A 24134-nucleotide genomic window follows, 5' to 3' on the forward strand; every position below is an offset into this window, starting at 1 on the left:
CTACGTGAGGTTACAGCCAAGTCCTAGGAGTTCTGGCTGTGTTTCACTATTGGTTGTGTGCAGAGTTCATTGCACATTCGTGTCCTGTTTTAAGTCTTGGCCTCTTCAACCAGCAGATCATTGATATCTTTTCTACCTGCTGTGTGTATTGTGAAAACTGGGAGAGACTATTAGCATGGATCTGCTCACATCCTGCGGCCAGCCAGGGCGCAGGCGAGGCCAGGGGAGGCCGGAGCAGCAGACATAGTGCAGTGATTAAAGCCTGAGGGCGCTGTTCAACGTAGCACTGAGGGCAGCTGTCCTGGCTGAGCGAGGCCTGGTGGAGATGGAAGGTGATTTTAGCGAATGGGAAGTGGAAGGGATCGGGCTGCCGCAGGCGTGAACGCTCCAGAACGATTGGACCTTTCTTTCGACGTTTGATAGTGGTGGGTTTACTGTTAGTGTTATTATCAATATTTCCTTCTCGGGGAGTTCAGCGCTCAGCTCGCACGGCACACATCCGCCCTCAGCGCCGCCCATACTCACAGCTCGGCGCTCCCGCCGCCATTCCTCATGGGCGGAGCGCAGTGCAGCTCAGCACGGCTCGCTCGCTCGGCGATCCCCGCCCCGCCGGGTGGATGGCCTCGGTGCTCGCCTTGCGGCCTGGCTGTGTCGGAAGCTGCCGCCGTTCTATCCGCCACGGCTCGGCTCGGCTCGGGCGGGCTCCCGCGGCGGGGCTGAGGCGGGCGGGCGCCGCCATGGTTTAAAGTCCCGCGGGAGGAAGCGAGCGGGCGAGAGCCATGAACCTGCTGCCGGCCAACCCGCACGGCAACGGGCTGCTGTACGCCGGCTTCAACCAGGACCACGGTGAGGCGGCGGGGCCGGGCCGTGCCGTGCGGTGGCTGCGGGGCGGTGCGGTGCGGTGCCGTGGGGCGGTTCGGTTCGGTTCGGTTCGGCGCGGTCCGTTCGGGCAGTGCGCGCTGGGCGAGGCTTGGGAGCGGGGCTCCCGCTGCGCTGACGAAGCGGCCTCTGATTCCAGCGGCCGTCTGTGGAGAGGCGAGTCAGTCCTCCTTCTTCCAGCTCTGAGGAAGGCTCTGATACTTCTCAGAGCTGGCTCGGTGCGGCTGGGAGCATCGGCATCTCGGTGTTCCCTGGGAAAGTAACGCAGCGAACGTCGCGTTCTCAGTGACAGCGCTGTAACTTCGTGTCCGATTTGCGTTCTCGAGCTGCTGATCGCACCAGCGGGCAAACACGGGATGCTGCGGGCGGCCGGGGGGCTTCAGAACGGTTCTCTTGCTTTATTTGCCCGCTGTGAGAAAAGCCCTTTCTACAGAAGGGGTCTGTGCGCCTCCTCTGGCTTTTGCAATGTAAAAATAGCCCCGGCCCTATGAGTAAGTGTCCTTTTGTGGAAGAAGGAGTGGAAAGCCGTCATTTTGTAACATCCTTTGGGCTTGCCACACAGCACTCTTGGCCAAGGCAGCCTTGCCTGTGCCTGTTGCTGTTAAGCTGTGTGTTAGCAAGGCCTGCTCCGTGCTCCTACTGTAGCATCTCCAGTGAGGTGTTTGTCAGTGGGATATCGAGCTGTTAATGAGCTTCCAGGTAGTTCTGTTCAAGCAGTGATGTTGGCTTGAAAGTCATCGAGCTGTGCTTTTTCAGCAGTTCAGTCCACGCTTGTTTTCATCTTGTGTTTGCAGCAGAGGGGGAAGAAGAGATGAGATTGGATTTGCTTCATTTTAAACCTGCAGGGGTCTGTAACAAAGCTGTTTCATGTCTGACTTACGGTTGGGTTGGGTTATAAAGAGAACAATACAAGAAGATGGGATTTTCTTCTCCCACAAAATGCCTTTGGAGCACCATTTTAGCACGTAACACTTTTTCTTTATTAAATTTCTTAATTTTGTAGCAGTAAACACAAATTTAGCTTTTTTTTTCTTTCTTTTTTTTTTTTTTAATGAGATCTTAAATCCAAAGTATGTTAAGGAACTTGTCTTTGGAGTGTGTACACTCTGTGAGCTGAGCAGTTTGTTCCTAGCAGTACTGACATCCTATCCTACTGGGTAACAACCAGAAAACACCTGGTTTTGGTTTTCATTTGCAGGTTCCCAGAGCTCTTCCTGGTTAGGTATGATGGCCTAACCAGATGACTGTAGGTAGCACATAAGCTCTGTATTCACCTAGAGCCTCAAATTGCTTTAAACAATGATAATTCTTTGGTTGCCCAAAGAGTCAGTGTGAGGAAAAGCTCACTTCTCCTATGTTGCTTCCACCAAAAATAGAAACGTGAGTCACTTGAGTGCTGAAGCTCAGTAGTGTGGGTGTCTGCATATATTGCCACAATAACCTAATTTCTCAGTAATTGAAGACTAGCCAATCCCATCGTGTCTGGAGGATGGGAGGAGTGATCTAACACGTCTCTCCCAGTCTTAACTTCCGTGATGGACAAGTGATAAAACTGGCACCCGTTGTTTTCCTCTACTGTCCTTCCCTTGCTCTGTTTTGAGCAATACTTTGTTTTTAGGCTGCTCAACTTTGCCACTTTTTTTTTTTTTTTTTTTTTTTTTTAATTTTAAATTTAGGAACAAAAAAAATGGCCCATAGTGCAAGGTGTTCTCCCTTGTCTTAAAGCAGAATACTCTTGGGATCTTCATTTTTATAATGCTTTCAAAGAAACATTAAAGCACTTTATGGAAATGAGTAGATAAAACATTATAATAAATTAACATACCAGAAGGTATTAATCTTAAGCTGGTTTGAGGATGGGGGTGTGGACTTGTTTTGGTGTTGAAACACATATCCATTTGATCTCATTTAGTGTACTGAAACACTTAGTTAGAGGACCCCAAAGTGGGACATGAGTAGGATCCTGTGCTGTATTTTATGGCTTTAGACAAAATTTTCTGTTGCAAGGACCAGGAACATGTTAAGAGCTGCTCCTGCCATGCTGGCATGCCCAGGCTTCACTGTGGCAATTTCTAAAGCCCATGAGTTTCTTTGCCCCTGTACCCCCTTCAGCTTCTGGTACCTTCTTGGTTAGTTGTGAATGTAACCCCTTCTTTTTCCTTGTTTTTAATAGAGCAAACAAAACCCACCCTGGTGCCACAGGGACTATTGATAAATGGTGCTTTCTTACCATAGGAGCAGACACAGCTGTGGTGTCACAGTCCTGTGGAGGTCCAGGTTTACCTGGGATTCCAATGGGAATTTTTAAAAGCATCTGAATTGCCTTCTGTCAGTGGTTCTTTGACAACATGCCTGTCCTTTCTCAACAATGAGATGTGAACCTGCTGCTGAAGGAAGCTGGATTACTGCTGCAGAGGTTCCCATCCTCCTTTTCTGGCAGCCTCTTTCCATCTGTGTGCTAAGTTACAAACCATGGCTGTGTGCCTGAACTGTCAGACTTGTGATCCCATTAGCAAATGCTGAGATCACATTGAAAACACTGCGCTCCAAAACTGCTTCCACAGCCTGGGATCAGCTGTGTGGCAGTGATCTTCTGTGTCTTAGAGATTGCCATGACAAAGAACTTCATGTGTCAGTAGTGATCGACTGTATATGGAATACTAACATTTATCCCCTTCCCTCAGTTCTGATATGCTGTCTCCAGCTAAAAGTGGAGCCGTTCCCAAGAAATAAAAGCAGCCCACATCTTGCTCCCAAGGTTAGCCCAGCAGAAAAGCTGCAGCAGTGTTACAGGAAATGGTGTGTCTGTGTTGTATTGCATTGGGTTTGTAACAAGCTGCTGGTATCAATGCAGGGAAAACCCAGCGCCCTTCCAGTGCAGAGCAGGTTTGCCATCACTCTTCTTCTTCTATCCTGGAAATAAAATACTTTAAGGCTATTACTGGAAGAATAATTATATTAATACATACTCCAGCTGCAAGAAACAGCCTAGTTCTCATTTTGTACAGTATTGTGTAGTGAGATACATTTCTATTACAGTATGCTTTCTTGTTATCCCAGCAAAGTACAGGAAGAGCTGGGCCTTATTGGTGCCACAGCCTCCACACAGGGCGCTGCTGTGTCCCACCAACAGAGCAAACTGGAGAGTGCTGCACGGAGAAGGATGTGAAACTTGATTTAAAAGCTTCTACTTCATGTGATGTCAATGTTTTGGAACCCTGAGGATGCTTTAAAGCTTAAAGCTGACAGCACCAGACTTGTACAATACTGGTCTGTAAAGCAGGGTGTGCAGTGCCTTGCTGAGTGCTGCTGGAAATGAAAGTCTGCTCCAGAGCCATTATGACTTTACCCAGATTACTGATATGGTGTTTATAATCTGCGTAGCACCTATTGTTCTGTCAGCCAGTCTCTGGCGACACTTGCTGCTTCTTAATGACTTTTAATTGCTCTAGCTTCACACTGGCATTTACTCTTATTAGTAGCTGCATGCACCCGTTAGCAGGTAAGACAGCCGTACAGGACACTGCTGGTTTGATGGATTCCACCAAAAAGCACATTTCTGCTTCTGTACATACATGTAGCTAAAACATTACTTTTCCAAAGGCTCCTTTCTGATCATTCCCTGGTTTAGATTTAAGCTACTGTCATGTGCTTATGGGCAGCTAGTCACTAGTAGGCTCTCATTCCAGTATTGTTTAGGAACTACATTGGCTGAGCTCTGTTCTGTAGAAACACGAACAACAGATCACTCTTCTCATGTATTGTGACCTCAGAGTGAATCCTGACCTAATAAGAAATGGGAGGGGTTTGCTTAATTGTGCTGTTGGACCATGAAAGTTAAAATGTTTCCTTCTCTCTATGACTGTGGCCTGGGATACCAGTGGGTTGTGAATTGCTCTCCTTTCCTTCTGTTGTTTGCTCACCTGTCTGAAAAGAATGCTAAGAATGTGCCACTTGCAATTGAGGCCAGCACAGAGGACAGCTTCTTCAAGTGCTTTCTGCTTGCAAACACTAGCAAAGCTGGCCAGTGTTCTTCAGCTTATGTGTAACAGTGCAGTTACTGAGTGATGCTCTCCTAACCTCTGGCTCTACCTTAAATCTTCTGTGTATCTCCTACTTGCTGTATATGTGTATATGTATAATGTGCTTTTTACTACAGGATGCTTTGCATGTGGAATGGAAAATGGATTCCGAGTTTATAATGCAGATCCACTCAAAGAAAAAGAGAAACAAGGTAAAATGCTTAATTATTATACCTTGCTAGCTTTGTGTTGGAAGTTCAGCCTTGTGTATGTTTTTTTTCCAAAAAGGTTCTTGCTTTTTCATCCCGGAAGGCTTAGAATAAAGCCTTATGAAAGAAATCCCTGCTGGTGTCAGAGGGGCTGTCACTTACACCACTGCCTTGTGAGATATTCATTTAGATGCTGCTAATTAGCATAAAGCTGACTGCTGATGAAGTTGTCTCACCTTCGTACAGCTGAAGTGCAGGAGCTGCTACTGCTGTTTGTAGTCCCAAACAGCAGATGAGTTGTCTGGCTGCTCACGAGTGGGAGAAGAGTCGCTTGCTGCAGCGCTGTCGTGTGCCATCGTGAGGAGTTGTTCTGTCCTTGTGCAACAGTTTGGATGATTGAGTACAACAATAAATCTACCACCCTGTTACTGGAGACCTGAACATAAAGCTGCTTGTACTTGTGTAGAGCACTGCTTGCAAGAGCACTGTGAATTCAGACCTCTCATACTCGTGCTCTAAGCTGTATATTCTCTTTATGCTTAAAAAATCTGGGCGCATCTCAAAGCACTAAGCACACTATTGTGCTTCACAGGAAGGTTTCGATGTTAACAGGTAATGGGGTTTTATCAGCAGGCATTCAACTGAGTCACAGGGAGGGAGAATGAAATCCAGATGTGATTCTGACCTTAAGTGCAGAAGGAAAGCTGATACAGTGAACAGGTTTCCCTGTGCTGTCACTGTGGTGATAAACTAGAACATAGATTTATAAGAGGATTGTATTTTAATGTATTTTAACAGCACTGCAGTTCCTATGAACCCAGGCATGCTTTTAGTGCTGTAAGAGATTTCAGTCATAATACATGTGACAAAAGCTGACAAATGATTTTCTGTTCCTAGTAGTAAACTCTTCTACAAATATCATGCATTCAAACTACCATCTGTGGCAGTATGCTGCAGATTCAGAAGTCAGTTTGAAGTCCTGTTGAGGTCGTTGTCAAAACTCTCCCTGATAGCAGCTCTGAATATAGAAGACTGTTGTGAAATGTTTCCTGTCTTCAGTGTTGCGTGGTCAAGTACAACATAAACTGCTAACCCTGATGTGTGGTAGTGCCTCTTAATGTCTAACTGAATCTCCCTTAATCCTATCATTTGTGCACATGTCTAAATCTTTCCATTGTAGGACCTCCACTCTCGTCCCCTGATGTTTTTGCTGTTCTTTCACATCCCTGTTTCTGACAGCAATTCTCAATTGATTACTTGTGAGATCTCTGCTTTCTCTGTAGCTTTGGAAAAGCTAACTAGTTTCATCATTTCTTACTGGAATGTGTCACTTGTGGAGGTATTGGGCAGTCTGTTAAATAAAAGGTTTGGGTTTTGACTTGGATCATCTGAAGGCTGCAGTTGTGGCCTCTCTTCCTGGTAGCTGGATGCCAGGCTTCCCTCTAAGCTACGTGAACAAAACTAAGACCCAACTCAAATGGCATCAAATGGCAAATCCTCTGCTTGATACTTGATTCTTCCACTATCATAGGATCTTATTCTACTTCCCCTGCAATTAAGGTTATATGAAGAAGAAAACAAAAGTAGAACTGTATTCCTAGCAGTAAATAAGACACAGCCTGTACCAACTGCACTGTTTTTCACTACGTGTTCTGCATTGTGTACAGCTTGAGTGGAGGCTCTCTGCAGGTGGACCGTTCTTCTCAGGTGTCCTAACAGCTGTGGGCATACCCTGAGAACAGAAGTAAAGATTCTATTTCCATCACACGTGTACATTTTGTCTTCTTTCCTCAAATCCACCAAGATTATGAAGCCAAGTCCCCTTGCACATAAAGAACTTCATGACCTTGTTGGTCATAATATTTGGTATTTTTTAAGTCCCATTGGCATAGTAGAGCAACGCCAGACCCAAACTGTGTACGTGAGGGCAATTAGCTGGGGAAGGAATTTGAATTAGCCACTCATTCTTTCTAAACATATTTACAACATTAGTGTATAATAGAAATGATCACGCTCCCTTGATCTGCTCTCATGCAGCATGTTTCTATAGAATTTTAACATCTTGCTGATTTCTCCTGTATGTGAAATGAGGGCTGTCCCAGCTGACAAGAACAGCAGTGATCCGAGCTGTGAAGAACAAAGCAAGTTTACTGTGATTCCTGGTCTTAAATAAAACAAACCAACCCTTCTCAGTCACGCGGTGCTCGGGTTTGCCTTGTCTGTCACCTCCACTCGGAGGATCCTGTTTTTGGTTTCGGTATGAGGGTAAGAAGGTACCATTCTTTGTGGATGCCTGAGCAGCATGGTGGATAACTTGAACTCCTCTGTAACTCTGGTAGCAATTAAAAGGCATTTTAACAGGCACTTCTAAATGAAATACATTTGTTTTCCAGAATTTCTAGAAGGCGGTGTTGGCCATGTGGAGATGTTATTTCGCTGCAACTACTTAGCACTAGTAGGAGGAGGAAAGAAGCCCAAGTACCCACCCAACAAAGGTACTGACTTGAGTCTCACGGAACAGTTTGCAAACATTTGTCTTGCTAAGCTGTGTGAAACCACCGGGCCTGAACCCTAGCCTTGAGATGGGCCCTTGTGTTCTGAAGGTTGGAAGGGAAGGGCTGTTGCAGCAGCTCTCAGTATTTGTTAACAAACAGTTATCTGCAGTCTCTCAGACTCATTGCAGTGACAAAGGCTGTGCTTGGTTTGCTTTGCAAAGGGATTTGTGGCTCAGCAGCTCTGGGGGGAAATGGCCTTTGGTTGGCAGGGTTGGTATGGAAACTTTGCCTTATTGGGAGGGCTATCAATGAAATAAAGAAATAGAGAAAAAAAAAAGTCTTCAGTTGGAAGATATTTTTATTATCAGCTTTTGCAATTTGAGTTTTCCAGCCCCTGCCTGTAGGAGACATAGAATGGGTTGGTGGGTTGGTGTTAGGCAGAATGCCAACCTCTGACTGCTTCACTGCTGAAGGCACCTCTTGGTCTTCTCAGAAACTAGAAGTTGTTCTAATAGAGACTCTATGGATCTTCAGCTATGCTTTGGTGAACTAACACAATCATCTCTGCACTGTTCCAGTAATGATCTGGGATGACCTGAAGAAGAAGACTGTCATTGAGATAGAATTTTCTACAGAAGTCAAAGCAGTTAAGCTGCGAAGAGACAGGTAGGTGCAGCACTTGTTCCAAATGGTTGGCCTTATAGATTGTATGAGCAGCTCTTACTCATTTCCAGCTGTTTACAGAAATAAAAAGTTTTGCTGTAACACTTAGCTTTCATTGCTGATGTTCTTTATTTAAAGCAGGATCTTGGGGCAAGTGTTTAGGTCAACAGATCACAGCTGGAGTATATCTGAAACCTGATAAAAAGCCTGTAGGACTTTGTGGCCTTCTTTCAGAGGGCTGTGTTCTCATATGGCTGCTGCTGACAGTGGTGTCTGTAGGTATGGTGTGTGAGGTGAAATCAAGTGAATCTCTAGAACAAGAGCATTTGTTAGCAGCTGGAGTCCTGTGTCTGTGTGGGCGGACGGGTTCTGCTGCTACAGCTTCAGATAAAAGTGCTTTGCAGGCTCATAGTTGTGTGGTTTTGTGTTTTTTTTTTTTTGCAGGGCTGGGAGTCTGTAGAGTAGGAACAAATTACAGTCGTTAAATCTGTTGAAAGCCTCTGCAGATCTGAATTAATACATGTCTGTCTTCTACCCTCCACCAAGTCATAGGAACTTCTTGTGTCTTTCAGAATTGTGGTAGTCCTGGATTCCATGATTAAAGTTTTCACATTCACACACAATCCCCACCAGCTGCACGTCTTTGAAACCTGCTACAACCCTAAAGGTTCGTGCTATGTGTGGGCTGGGGAATGGAAGCAGTTTTATTTAGTTCTTGCAATGCTATTTATCTGTAGATGCCTGATTTTGTTTCACTTAGTAAATCATTAAACACTTTACTTACAACAACGTAGCCATGGCCTTTGAAGGTGATATGTGTTTATAAAATGGTTGTTAAATTATATCCACATTTGGCACTGAAAAGCTTTTTCTTCTACCCCTATAATATCACTGGTTTGATTTCTCTAGGATGCTTTCTTATGTAAAGCATCTGTGAACATAATGCATTTTGTGCTGAAATTATCAACAACCAAATATTCAAGGGCATAATTCCTCTTTTCTAATGAGGGTAGAACTGTCTGGAGACTTGTTCTCTACAGTGTCAAAAAGAGACTAATCAGCAAGGGATGACTTTGGTCTCTTGTTGAAATGAGTTGAATTGGAAATGTCAGCCAGTGTTCTGGACAGGCTGAAGCGCAGGGACAGCAGCTCTGGCATGGGTGGATAGGGCTGAGGTTTGGCTTAAGGAATAGGTCAGTTGCAGTGCCTTTACTTATCAAAAAACAGAACTGCTTTCTGGAAGAGCCTTGAGAGTGAAGAGATGAGCTTGTTTCCAGGTCAGCTGCACGCCTGTGATGAGCTTTGTTAAGTGCAGGTCTAAAACTGGAGAAGTAAATGCTGGCTGAGTGGAAATCTAAACGAAAGTGTCACCTGCTGTAAACTCTTTGCTCTCTTAAGCTGCTAAGGAGACTTTTATTTTATTTTATTTTAAAATAGCTTTGCTCTACCAGACTGACAGAGCGGATCTCTGAAAGCACCCAGATGTTGAACAGCAAATAGATTACTTTGAAAGTAATGATGGAGTGAGTTAAAATTATGCTGTGCTCCTTCTTTATGATGTGCACCTGTGGATGGATCGTATTTTGGGATTCTGCAATAGCAGTAGCCATTAAAAGGAATTTCTGATTGACCACTTATGCTTCTTTGTTCTCCAATTACTGATATTTTACAAACTTGTTTGAACAATGCATTAGGTTGTGGAAGCTACAAAGTTATTTTCCTTTTTTTGTTTTTCAGGTCTCTGTGTCCTTTGTCCAAATAGTAATAATTCTCTCCTTGCGTTTCCTGGCACACACACTGGGCACGTGCAGATCGTGGATCTGGCCAACACAGAGAAGCCTCCCGTGGACATACCGGCTCACGAAGGCGTCCTGAGCTGTATAGCATTAAACCTGCAGGGAACAAGAATTGCAACAGCATCAGAAAAAGTAAGAACGATGACCACGTACCTCTGACTTACTGTCCATTCTAGTGTAGGAACTCTTCCAAAATAGGAAGTTGTGTCCTCTCATGGGAAAGGCATAGATGTAACTAACTGGTCCATTTGTCTTTGAAATATACTTTTTTCTTTACTGCTTCTTCAGGATACCCAAACAGCAATGGAAATGCAGCACTTGAGGCAGCATTCAAATTCTAGCTGACTGTAGCTCTGACCCTTCAGTGAAATTCGTATGAAATTTGGCTCAAGCAATTCATCAGTTCATGCTTTCTTCAGTAAATACTATTTAGTGGATTTTCTTTGTTTTGCTTTTTTTGGTTAGTTGTTGTTTTTTTCAAGACCTTTGTTAGGTCCTATTTAAGTTTTCTTCGCTTACTGGCTTTAAAGTTACACATGCAAACAGGACTGTTATAGTGGAGGACTGCAGTTTTCCTCATAGCACACTGCAGGCGTTTTTATAGTGTGCAAAAATAAATCAGTAAAAAGGTTACTGGAGTACTGACAGCACTTTGTGTGGGCTTGAATTTCATCGGGCTAGAGAGTTCAATACGCTGACAAAACCCTGTACTATGCATAGTACAGATCACTTTGGGATTGATGCAGACATGTAGAGGGAACACACAGCGAGTTGTAGACCTGTGTCCCCTTATGGGTGTCAGTGGAGTCAGCCTAGTGAGCTTCCTCTTCCCAGGCAGGGCTCCCACTGTCCCAGTGAGCATAAGGCAGGTGTGTAGGGGGCAAGCTGGGTGCTTGCTACCTTCTTTCCCTCAACTACAGTGAGTTTCTCAAGGATGATCTAACTTAATTCAACCAGTGTTTGGAATAGGTTCTGCTGTACAACCCGTTGTTCAAAGAAGCTTGCAGAAAAGCAGTCATAGTCTCTCTTAACTAGGCATAGCTACTGGAATTCTTCTGAATAGAGCTCTTCAAGCTGCAAACTCCACTGCTAAAAAGAATAATGAGCTACTGGATGATGCTAAGAGACTATTCTTGTGGTTTGCAGTTGTTTTTCTTTTAGATAGAGAATAAGCTCAAACAGCACTTTCAGACAATTTGTTTCAGGCAAACAGCCATATTGAACATACTGTATGTCCTAATACAATGCTTGATTCCTTCTCAAGGGGACCCTCATAAGAATATTTGATACTTCATCAGGGCATTTAATCCAGGAGCTGCGCAGAGGATCACAGGCAGCCAATATATACTGGTATGTTTAATTGCTTCTGCTTTGTCTTCTTTGGGTGGTGTTACACTTGGGGAATGGCAGCCAAGCCTCTTTCAAAAAGCAAAGGAGAGCTGCACTGCTATGGGCACAAAGCAAAACACTTTTGGTGGTCAGAGGGCCCAGGGCCACGCGGGGTGCTGACTGCACTGTGCTGCTTCCTCTGCTCAGTATGGGTGAGGAAGAGCCATAGCAGTGGGACCGTGCCTAGGGGTAGCCCTTGATAGATGCACATTTCTGCATAGAATGGGCTGTAGCTGGGTGGGAACTTCACACGGGAATACGGGGAAGGCAGCAATGCAGCTGAATGCAGAGAGACCAGGAGGGTGAGTACCTGGGGTGAGCATAACGTTTATCATAACACACTGCCACCCTATGTACAAGAGCCTGAGGCAGAAGTTTGACTCAGTCCACTGCCTGAAACACTTTCCAGCGAAGGGGGGGAAAACTGCTTTCTTTCATTTAGCCTTGGCCTTTGGGTGTAGAAATGTTTTACATTGTATTAAATTCCAACCTGTCTGCTGATTGGAGCAGCAACTGTGCATTTTCTTTTAGTACAAGTGGCAGAACAGATCATGCCAGTTGTGTCCATCCCAGGGCAGTCTGCAGCTTGGATTTACTGATAAACCAGGTCCTCCACGTTCTGATGTATGTACTTACCCCTGAAGGGGGTGTTCATTCCAGTCAGCAAAACTGCACTGAACTGGAGGAGCCATTAACACCTCCCCTGGCAGGATAACAGCTGCCCCAGACAACAGCATAAGTGAGATTGTACACACAGGAAATGGGGATACGTTTCAATGGAAATACTGCAGCTGTCCTTATTCTCTACAGCATTAACTTCAATCAGGATGCTTCCTTAATCTGCGTATCCAGTGACCATGGCACAGTACATATTTTTGCTGCAGAAGACCCCAAAAGAAATAAGCAGTCAAGGTAGGTTTTAAGCCATTCCGAGGCCTTTGTGGAGGGAATGGCTGCCCTTGCAATAAAGCACTGGGCCTGTCAGGTAATGGCTCCCTGAGCAACAGTAACAACCAATACTTACACCACTTGAGCTGTTAATAGTAATCTGTTGTTCTGCTTGAATATAATCGCAAATTTAGGACTGCTTAGCAACTGCCGTGTTTCTGCCCTTCATGGAGCTGTAGAGTTCTTCCAGTGGGATGGTGGGGTTTTTCCAGTGATTGAGGAATTTATTCTTAGCATGATCATACTGTGGTAGTTACACAAAGGAATCTCTACTAAAATCAGCAGTTTTGGCAGTCTCATAAAACCATGGAAAGCCAGAAAGGTAGTTGTACAGTCATCCTTCCCTGGGAGCAGAACTGTATATATTGCCTGATGCTTAGCTGAAGGAAACAGAAAGGCAGTCAGTAACAGTAGGAGCCCTGAGACTTGTTCAGATCTGCTAGCAGTTCTAAATCAACACTAGTCAACACTTTACTGAGTTGTCTGTTTCTTTTTTTTTTTTTCTTCCTTTCAGTTTGGCCTCTGCCAGCTTTCTCCCCAAGTACTTCAGTTCCAAATGGAGTTTCTCCAAATTTCAGGTTCCCTCAGGCTCTCCGTGCATTTGTGCCTTTGGAACAGAGCCAAATGCTGTCTTAGGTGAGTACTGGGGGGTCCTCCAGGTTCTGTCTGGAGAAGCAGATTTTGCACCATGCTTGCTTTGAGCTGGAAGGAGTTTTCAGATGAGACAACGTGGCATGTCAGGTGTGAGCAGGAGCTGCTGCTGCCAGACTGGGCTGAGGGCCTGCTCACAGTGCAGCCGCCTGGCAGGCTGTCTGAGCTGACAGACGCTGCCTGAGGACCAATTTATCTCAGGCTTTTCAGATTCTTGCAGAACACCTCTGTCAGTATAAACGAGGTAAGAGAACAGCACTTCTCAAACAGCTGAACTGAAAATGACTTTGTTTTTGTTTCAGCAATATGTGCAGATGGCAGCTACTACAAGTTCTTATTCAACCAAAAAGGGGAATGCTCAAGGGATGTCTATGCTCAGTTTCTAGAAATGACCGATGACAAGCTTTGACTGAAGTGAGGGAGTGCACAGGTCAAAGTACTGCCTTGGCTATTCTGCATCTTTGGGAGGACAGTATATGAATGTCCAATGCTGATCAAGAAGTTTAGCAGACCTCAGTGAGAAGCCTGGCCCACCATGATCAGAACAAGCTCTGAAGTAGGGAACTACATTTGTTTATTCTCATTTCTGCAAGCTTTCATCATTAAAATCTCTTTGGATTACTGTCATCAACTCAAGTTTTCAAGTTGTGGCTTTCAACAAGCTTGTGCCTATTGGGTTTCTCTTTAAACTGTGAAATGACTTCAGTTAAAACACGAGTGCCTGCCACACTGAAAGATCTGCAGGGGGCTGTGCAAATGTCAGGACTAGTCTTAGAAAAAGGGATGTGAAAGCAGAAGATTTTAGGCAGTGCTGGAAGTGGGGGGCAATACTTCCACTCAAACCCATATATAACTCCACCAGCCGGGCTAGAAAAGGACTTCAGCCTTTCCCTGAACACATCTTAGTGTACCAGAGGAGAGGAGAAGTGTGTAGCCAGAAGAGACTGTAGCTTGAGCCGTGTTCGTTGGCTGGGGGTCGTCCTGTGGCTACAGCTCACTGCTCTTGTCCACCTGCCCACGGTGGCTCAGTTGAATGATCAGCACTAAAGGTCAAAAGGTGCCAAACTGTACATAGTAGCTGAAGGCACGTTTAGGCATTTGCTGACCCAACTACCCTCTCCTCAGTGCATGGAGCAAGCAGCCAGGACACGGGCATGGGGAACTCCTGCAGCTGTAGAGGCAGTTCCTTCTGTAAGGGAACAGCCATTCCAGGTTTAGAAAGAAAAAACCACCACCCGTGGTCCTCGTGGCACAACTGTACTGATTGCTTGGAAAATTCCTGTACTTCAACTGGAAGAGTGGAGTGGCTGCTTACACATCCAGCGCAATACATGAACCAGGTGGCACAGAGCAGACTGCTCTGCACTGGCTTTAAATGTGCAAAGTTTTTTTTTCTTTGAGATGTGTATTGCATTACGTTTACCTAAAGAGGGGTAGGTTAGAATAAATCAGTTGAAAACTCTTTCCCCAAGTTGTGCAGCAGTTAAGATTTAATGCTGAGTTAAGGCACAAAATACTAAACTAGGAACTGAAATAGACACGAGCTCTCAGCACTTGGGGGAGGGAAGTCTTGCTCTTCTGAAATTTAATTTCACAGATGCTTCAAATCTGACATCCCGGTTCACATTAAGATTGTTTAGGTGCAGACTCTCTAAATTTGACAAGTTTCTTTTAGTGTCATGTAACATACTGAGGACTAACTTCTACGCAGATTTCGATGTCGAGGTTGCATGTTGCTTTTATGTGTATTTAATCACAAATTGTTTTGCACACTTATTTGTAATATGTTATTTCTTTTAAATAAAAGTGACTAATTTTGCTGTAATCATGATCACACCCGAAGTTCCTGTTGCTGCAGGCTTTAGGGAATATTCAACTGAGCAAACAGTGCTGGCTGGTGGAGGACAGACAGATTCACGCTGCCTGGTGCCTGGTAATGCAGGCCCTGAAGTACAGAAATTGCTGCCTAGGAAATGTATGCTGCTATTTATACCAGAATGAGACCATCTCAGCCCCAGTCCCACTTCCAGTGCAGACCAGTGCTGTTCTGGTATCCCACTACTGCATCACTGTTTACTGCACCATCCCTATGTGCTGCTGTTCTGAAGCTCACCCTTAACTGCTGCATTAGCAGAATGACTGGACTGCGGTCTCCCTGGACTGCAGGAAGCTATCAGAAACTGTTCTCTAAGGATGATCCTTTCCCTCTGCTGCAACAATATCCACTGCAGAAAGCTGCTCGTGATCAGTCAGTCAGCTGCACAAAGCAAGGAAATTAACTAAACATGAAGCCTTCTGCACACTGCTTTGAAGGTTTCACATCTCGTCATCTACTGAAGCACCATCGCCTGACCTCCCTTCAATCAACCATAGCGGTGACCAGAAAAGCTATGAGCAGATTGCTTGGATAATTAAAGCTCTTCCAAACATAAAACGTGTCCTGTTCTGGTGTGACACCAACTACAAACCCAAACACTGACGTACTGACAATGGAATCCATAGCACATGGCTAAATATACTGACTGCAGTGCCACGGCCTCATTCTACATCTTCACAGCCATTGAAAACGAGGTAAAAATGGATGTTCCCACCTGCTGCAGGCTGCTCAGCCAGTGCTTCCTTACATCACTTTTGGGTGCAGAACATTAAGTACGTAATTCTAACCGAAAACTATTGCAGTAGAGCAATACTTGATCAACGTACCTCTACAACCAAATTAACAGTATTTTAGTTACTCTCTCCAAAAGGACACAATACTTGAAGAATGAGACCACGTATCCACCCTGCTGATTTATTTATGGCACCGCACTGCTGAAGCATCCAGTTACACTGAAGCTCAGAACTAACAGTGGCACCAGCACAGCCCCGCGGCGCGATACTCACCCGTGTTCCAGCCCTGACAAAGACACGTCTGGTCCTCCTGGGCAGGCTGTCAGGACTTGCTTTGTTCACATGGAGGAGCACGCACTGAACAGAAGGCAACTGTAGGACCAGAGTAACCAACTGGCTGCCTTGTGAGCAAGGCAAACTGTCAGAGGTCTGTTCTATGTGACAAAAGAGGATTAAATACATTTCAAAATGACAAATTGTCAGCTGGAGGTGAGCATCACCATCCACAGATCCAACAGCATTTGTTCCTTTCAGTGCAGCTACCCATAGTGCTGGCTGCATCTGCTGGCAGCCAGGATTAAGGTGCACATTTTGTAAGCAAGTCTGAAGTAACCACTTCCTGAAAAGCATTGTGTTTCTATCAGCAATAGGACTTAAGTTACTATCATCTTAGTTTTTGTTTGTTGTTATTTACGCATAACCAAACACCACCTCTCCCTGGTTTTCTTCTCTCTTTCCATAGTGGCTGTGTCACACCACAGTCCTGAAAGGAAAACCAGATTAGCAATTAATTTCCAGGTAATTCCAAATATTTGACAGCAGGCACCAGAAGCCACAGCCACATCTGTACCAAAGTCCAATCCCTGAGCTACCGCCGCTCTCTGGCTGCATCCCTGACATCAGCATCAAATGCCAGCACGGGGCTTCTCATGGATTAAGATGAGGAAAGATAGGGAAAAAGAAAATGCAAGTTGGGCTTGAATAATAGCTGGGGAAGAAAACAGCTCTACAAAGATGAGAAAGACATATGGTTAAAGCAGGCCCTGCACTTCCCTATTTCAGATGCTCTCTTTATCAATTAATTTTGTGTCAGGCTTTAAAACAAAACAATCGTTTCAGGAAGCTCAGCAGACCTGGGCAAAATATTACAGCTTATTATTATGTAATAAATGAAGGCCTCACTCTTTACATACCAAGCAACTGAAGATTCGCAGTAAGAATGTTACACCATGTAGTTAAGACAAGTACAGAAAGGTTAAAGGAACTGGATATGGTGTAAATGCTACTGTATATCTATCTCACAACTATAAAATTGCACACTGTATAAATCAGAGTGACTTCCAACCTCTTCCAACCAAAACTTACCTTTTTGGGAAAACAGAATCAATTTACAACACACATTCTAACACAAACTGTTACCTGAAGTTCCACTTACGGAGTGAGGTAATTATAAAAGCTAGAAGTTTAAAATGAACCTGTATTACAAATACCATCAAAGGGAGCATAAAAGTCCTCCCAGCTTTGCCTCCCAGCCAACAGTGTGCATTGCGAAGCACTTCACAAAGCAGGAGTGCTCTCAGGTCTGAGGGAATAGCGTTGTATTCACCTGCATCACCAGAAGGAAGGCTGGCACAAGGAGGGCTGCTGCTGTTACGCTTCACACACACAGATAATTGCAGCAGGTGGGTGAGGAGGCAGTGCAGCAGCTCCAAACTGAGACAACACACTGACCAGAAGCAGCTTTTCATCTCAGCCCATCCACAGCCCTCTGGCTCTCATGGAAGACTCAGCATTGCTTGGCTGTATGAGACACCCCACAAGCCCATGAGGACGTCCAGCACGAGGACAGAGCTGTCACACCCAAAGGCAAAGATACCATCTGTCCAGACGCCGCCTCCTTCCCCATCCCCACATTGGTGCTGGCTGTAAGCCGGGGCCACAACACAGAAACAAAGCTGGTGGGAAGGCTGGGAGCCACGTCACGGAAGGACACAACATGCTGGCAGTGCAGATAAACACATCTGTCACCAGAATTAAATGCGTGGTTGGGTCTGCTGTATATTAAAATTCTCAATCTGTTTTAAAAAGGGAGGGGCAGTGAGGAAAGCGACCAGACACAACGAAAATTAGATCAGATTCCTGAATCTTTTACACCTTGCAGCAAACTCAATGACAGGCAATGAAAATCAGGGCAGCTCTAAAGAAAATTAAGCTGGGTTGTTGGTTTGTTTTTTTAGTTGTTCTTAAATTCTGATTAGAACAGTGTATGCTGTTTGCTTATACTCAGCCATTTTCAAGGACTACGCATAAGCTTTCAGCAGAAAGAACACCAAACCGGCTGCCCAGGAGCACAAGAGGAAATCACACCGAGCACTGCAAAACATAGAAGTTAACAGGTGACATTATCCTAAATGAAAAATCTCCGTAAGCAAGAACCACCTCAAGAAATTTTCTGTTTGCAAAAGAAAAACCACGTTGATTCCAGGAGTCGATGGCTAAGAGCAGTTTCAGAAAGGTCAGGAGCATCAGCTGAAACGCAGCAGTGTGACAGCTGTGCCATTCAGCCTGCAATACCATGTGGGAAGCACTGCTGTATCAACCAGGGGAAGCACATAACTGCATACACAACAGGGTGCAACGCTCCTGGACAGCCCCACTACCCAGCCTAGTGCCGTGCCAGGCAGAGGACCCTGCACCCGACAAGCAGATGAGAGATGATCCCAAAGGAGCGCTGTCAGTGTCACCACAAGCACGTCACTGTAAGGAAAAGGTGAGCGGTGTTCTCATATTGCACAGCTTTACTGAAGGGTTTATCCATCCGAGCAAAGCTCCAAACCCCACACAACCAATGTGTGCCAACAGCAGCACTACAAAATGGGACCCAAAGCACATCCACACATCCCTGTGCTCAGCGAGTCCCAGCTGCTGCCACACCAACTGCGCTTCCTCAGCACTGCCAGCAGCCTCTGCACCATCGGCACGACGTTGTACATGTTACACAGTTGTTCAAACACACTTGTTGAGTCATTCCAACTTAGTTAATTTGCTGAATAAAATTTAATTTTATTTAAAAAAATCTTATACACTATTATTCACCTAGCCCTAGTTGTGAACAGATTCTCACTTCTGAAAATAAACCACATTCTAATCGATTCATTCAACACCAAATTAAATTACTAGTACTGGATTTTGTTTTCTTAAAAAAAGTATGTTAAAACTTTACTTTTTTATTTTTAAAACCTCTAAAGAAAATCTTGCAGTTTTACAGAAATGGTTTTTTTTCAGGTTATGCTCTTTTTTTTAAATGCCTGTTATAAATTCAACTTGTGTAGAGTTCTGTTGTTGTTTTTTTTTAAATAGATTTTTAATATGTATTATCTGCAGAGACATCATTGTAACAGTTCCATTTTGTGGATGAACACAAAACTTGTACAGATTTCTCATATTTGGTCTTTAGGTAAATAGTTCCAAAAGCTGCCTCAATAAACCACTCCAAACTGTTCAGTCCGTCGAGAAAACACAGTTCTTTTCCTTTCGTAGGGAAAAGGAAATATAAATAATGCATCATTATTACAGAAAGTGACAAAAATCAGGTTCAAATCAAGCCGGCAGTGCAGCGTTCACTCACCGTGCTGCGTGAAGAAATAAGACATGATGTGAACTGAAGACTGAACAGCAGCCTTACGCTCAGCTCGCGTTTTTTACTGTAAAGTGGAATCTATTACCACAATTAAAGTGAGAAATTGCCACTACATTTTAAAATGTTCAACTGCAGAACACACACTTAAGTCTTCTTTATTGTAATCATACGGTAGCCACTGTTAGAAAACCACAACAGCTACTGTGGATGGAGACCCCCGGGTCAGTGTATGACATCAAAAGTGTTACGGAGAAAACTGGTCAGATTAATTCCTACGGATGGGTGCTTAAGCTTAAAAATATCGAATATACCTCTGACAAGATAATTTTAACTCTCTTTTTAAAAGGACTCGTGATAAAGAATTTTATCTTTTCTAAATGAAGAACAGTCTGTTATCTTAAACATACACAATATTAAGCGAGACTCTCGTTTTACTTTAGACTGGAAAAATATGCCAGGGACAGTCAAAGTCAACACAAAGTAACAAACAGCAAAAGGTAGCAGAGAGAGAAACATAAGTGCAGCTCTGGTCAAATTCATAGCAGTTCTTTACGTCAGTTAACGGCTCATTTACATCGTAATTTCTAATCAGTTACATGCAAGCCCAAAGAAGCATTTGATCACTACACATGGTAATAAAATTTGATTAAATTTATCAGGCAACTGCTAAAATATGAAAATTTGCAGATGTAATAAAGTAGCTTTATCTGAACTTTAAGAGGACAGACAAAAGTAAATCATTCCATCGGTTAAAAAAACCCTACATTCAGTTTTTTACCAAACAAAATTTCACATGAAAAGTATTGTGTGATTCCAAAGTTTCCGGAGTAGAAATGGAGTGATTTGAAATGTCAAAGACCCCATCGTTTTGCAAAGAAATGAAAATACACCTCAAAAATTTCTAATTCCACATGTGAACAACAAAATACTGCATATCTACCAACAACTGCATTGGGTAGGTCATTATGAAAGGCTAGCTGCCAAGATGTAGGAAATGGCTCCTTGCCTCTGTTCCCTTTGAGGAATATACAATCGTTTGAAACCAGTTCACACTAAGCGCTTATCATGCTGCCGTTACACTGAGATGCTCAGTCCTTAAAATCATCTGATAAAGATTTTTTTAAAGCTGCAGCCCTCCCCAGCACTGTACTTCTCAGCGTACACAGTTCATAGGGGGCAGGGAGGAGCGGGGTCACAGCCTCTGGAACAACATGTTTTGCAGTTTGACTTTAAGTTACCAAGTTTTAAGGCCACCTGTGTTGGTTTATTTTTCAGTGCTGAACGTTGAAGTCTGATCACAGGGCCCCTTTCCCCACTGCGTGAGAACATGTTCCAAGATTTTAGGTGTTATATTTAAGTGTCTCCTTTTGGCACCACGGAGTTTGTTGTTGTTGTTTTTTTTTTTTTTTGTAATTTTTTTGTTTGTTTTTGTTTGTTTGTTTGTTTAAAAAAAAAAGAAAGAAAGAAAGAAAGAAAGCAAACTCTAAGTTTCTAGTTCTGGCTGCCTTTATCGCTCACTGCCACAGGCGGGGTGTCCACGTTAACAGCTATCACTATGCTCTCCCCATCCTCTGTTTTGATACGTTTCAGTTCCTGCTGTTCCGACTGGTCTCCGTTCTGGCGCTTTGTTGGAAGCGATGCCGATGCGGACGCGTGGGTTGCCAACATATGCAAAGGACTTGCAGCAGCTGCAAAAAGATAAGAGAGCTTCAGCACCTAATCCTTGTTGAAACAGGTGATACTGAAAGCATACATGCATTGCCATCAAAATGCTGCACTACAGCAGGGCGTCAGTCAGCCCAGGTGAGATTCAGCTCCAACCATTTAACCTCTGCACAAACCCAGAGACGTTGCTGTAAATCATTCACCAACCACACAGACAGGGACAAAGGTGGGAAAAAGGGAAAGTACCTCAAGTTTGTCAGTGGGGAACTGAACACAGAAAGAGATTAAATGATTTAAAGCCAATCTCTGAAATATCTGTGACAGAACGGGGAAGGCAATTTAGAACCTCCCTGAAGGAGGATCTGGCCACGGCTGTGGATGTGCAGACCCTGTCTATGCACAGTGCAGTGCTTGGCCAGGAAGAACACCACCAGCTCATATTCGTTGCTGGCCATGAGTTCTTCAACAAAAGCAATGCAAAGCACACAGTCAGGAGATGCAGATAACTCAAGCATCACTTCCTCTCTGATAGACAGTTAATCACCCACAATGTAAGGAAAACAAGAGTGGTTTAACAAGGTTTAAGAAATTATTGTCTGATTAAAGTCAAGTGAATCAAATAACAGAAATGTAAGTGTTTAAAACATGCTGTAGCAGATTGTCATACTTGTCATTACATGGAAACAACAGCACACCAGTCAGCATTACAAGCAAGCACAGTCCCTGCAGTCATCACATCCAAGGGCTCTTTCCCTCTAACTGTTAAAAGGTCGTTTCTCAATTTTGATTTTCTTCATTTGACTATTCAAATGTCTTTGCAAATATTACAAAATACTAATTATATATTTACTTGTTCATTGCATTTCAAGAAAGCTTATCTGAACACCATCTACTGACCTGCTTTTTATACATTAACTCCCTGCCTTTGGCATCACAGCTTTGCTGAGAATACCACAGAATTCTGTTAGTGGAGCTCAAACATCACGTGCTCAAGGAATTCATATTTGCTGAAGTTCTTGGTTCTTAGTAAAATATTCCAGTGAATACCTGGAATCACCACTGCAAATAACCAAACTGTCTTGTACTCAGTGTGCACTTGCAGAACAAACTCTTTGGAAAATACTTCATGTGACTCTTGGCTCAACTCTGATTAAAGAAAAAATGTGTATTTAGTCTGACAGTAACTCCCTCTGCTTTACCTGTGCTGAAATGAAGCAGAAGCAGACAGAACACTGACCTATAAGTACTATACTTCAGTAAGAGAACTGATGACAGAGACGGAAGAAAAGTAAATAGGATACAAAACAAATAATTCACTCAATTAGTAAGATTTTACTGAAATAAATACATGTAATGAAGAGTTTGGGGCTACCTTATATCAATTTCCAAAAGTGTAATTTATGAGAAAATACTGCAGCACCAGAAAACATATAAAAGTGAAACTGTTGGGACAAACCACATATATCTGCAAACCAATCCAAAATTGAATGTATCTGTAAATTACAATAATGAGAATTGTGAAGAAGTACCACTAGTCATACAGACTGCTGAGTCTGAGATGGGAAAGACAGCATGCAGACAGAAGAACCTCAAAATCATAAAGAAATCTTGTCAATTTTAGTGCCCTGCTTTTGTACAGGTTGAATAAAAAGAGAAGAAAAAAGTAACAGTCCAAAAAGCCAGTGGGTTTATCTCAGAACACAAAGAGTTGGAAGGGACCCATAAGGATCACTGAGTCCAACTCCTAACGACAAGAGAAGATGGGCTGTCATCACTGGTACATCCCTACAGCAACTACAGAGCCAATAAAAAGCTCTCAGGTAATCATCAATGAAAAGAAAACACGAGCTCTTACTAAGAGAGAGAACAATCTCACACAAGGCTGTAATCAAATTTTTTTGTACGAGTTATATTTTCAGTACAACTACAAAATACAAGAGAACGCATGAGAAAAGATTCAGCACTGGCCACTCTGAGGTTTTAGCACGTACAGAGCAGCAGAACAGCCCGACACAACACTCACCAGCATTGCCCTGCCCTTGTATTGCAGTGGTGATGGGGACTATGTGCGTTCCGTTTTGCGTTACAGTTTTTATTGGTAGCTGGTGTTGACCTAGAGGTGCCTGTTGCACTATAGTGACTGTCTGTAAAGGTGTAGTCTGAGATGTCTGAATGATACGACTAGCAGCTCCGATTGTAGCATGACTAATAGCAGGTATAGGCTCCACTTTCACTGTAAAACAGATGAGAAAGCATCAGTGAAAAACAAGAAAGCATTAAAAAAAAAAAAAACAACAATTCACATTTACTACGTCAGCCCTCAGTGAAGATGCATAGTGTTATGTTATGAGCTCCAAGCTATGTGAGAAACTACGATGCAAATCCTTGGTATTAGCATAGAAATAATTTTTGAATAATAACCAACCAGAGCAACTGACACACAGGTTCTCACCTTTTACTTCCTTGTGGTCTCCATTCTCTTGAGGTTCTACCTTGGGCTGGGTTACCATTGCAGCTTGCGTGACGACTGCCTGTCCAGCTACAGTGTAAGTGTTTGCTGGTGCTAATCCAGTCACATTTGTGACAGACACAGCTGGTATCTGGTGAACAACATGAACTGTCTGAACTACAGGCTGCTGGGATGTTGATGTTGTCACAGGAGTTGCAACAGTGTAGGTGACGGGTTTAATAGTTTGTGGTAGCTGCCGTTGTACAGTAATTAAAACTGGTTGGCTAGATAGAGGTGATCCTAGCAAGGAAGAGAGAAAAATCAGGCAGCTGAATTATTTCATTTAAACCAGTCGTTCTATTAAACTTACTGCTAAAGCCTCAGAGGATTAATGACCTCCTTCACTCATCCCTGACAAAAGCAATGATTACACACACAACTCCTCCAAGCCACATATCCCAGGTAAGGACCTCATTAGTTCAGTTAGAGCTGCTGATTTGGGCAAGAGCTCCACCCACCACCTCAGCCCTGCAGCTACCACAGCTACGTTCGATCTTCATTCAGTGAAACTCCTTCCACAATGGGAACTAATGTGTGCTTCAGTGCTGCATGGAAAGTTTCCACAGAGGAACAACTCCCAGCTTCCCAGGCTAGTCTCTGCTGAGGGCTGCTGGCTTTGTCACAGAACAGTTACTGCTACTTTTGCAGGAATATCACT

General features: G+C 43.8%; 2 protein-coding genes across 3 annotated transcripts in view; one reads left to right on the plus strand and one right to left on the minus strand.

Moving 5' to 3' along the window:
• The first annotated feature begins 588 nt into the window (after nt 1-588).
• On the plus strand, nt 589-14877 carry WDR45B (WD repeat domain 45B). Of its 2 annotated transcripts, XM_085240161.1 has the most exons (10): nt 591-846; nt 5039-5113; nt 7504-7605; nt 8184-8271; nt 8841-8935; nt 10006-10196; nt 11329-11414; nt 12264-12365; nt 12916-13037; nt 13355-14877. In XM_085240161.1, exons 1-10 carry the CDS (start codon nt 780-782, stop codon nt 13459-13461), a joined length of 1035 nt encoding a protein of 344 aa, XP_085096287.1. In that variant the 5' UTR covers nt 591-779; the 3' UTR covers nt 13462-14877. The 2 variants fall into 2 exon arrangements, with proteins under 2 accessions (XP_085096288.1, XP_085096287.1); XM_085240162.1 differs by lacking the exon at nt 5039-5113 and having other exon boundaries at nt 589-846.
• A 3819-nt stretch (nt 14878-18696) lies between these two features.
• Nucleotides 18697-24134, minus strand: part of FOXK2 (forkhead box K2) — a 42266-nt gene continuing 36828 nt past the window's right edge. Inside the window, exons 7-9 of the mRNA XM_085240159.1 lie at nt 23420-23716; nt 22991-23200; nt 18697-20990 (exon numbers count right to left, since the gene is read on the minus strand). Coding sequence (XP_085096285.1) covers nt 20794-20990; nt 22991-23200; nt 23420-23716 — 704 coding nt within the window. The 3' untranslated portion in view covers nt 18697-20793. The remainder of the gene's footprint in view (nt 20991-22990; nt 23201-23419; nt 23717-24134) is intronic.

Source organism: Meleagris gallopavo, chromosome 20, assembly GCF_905368555.1.
Source record: "Meleagris gallopavo chromosome 20, MGAL_WU_HG_1.1, whole genome shotgun sequence".
Taxonomy (NCBI): Eukaryota; Metazoa; Chordata; class Aves; order Galliformes; family Phasianidae; genus Meleagris; species Meleagris gallopavo.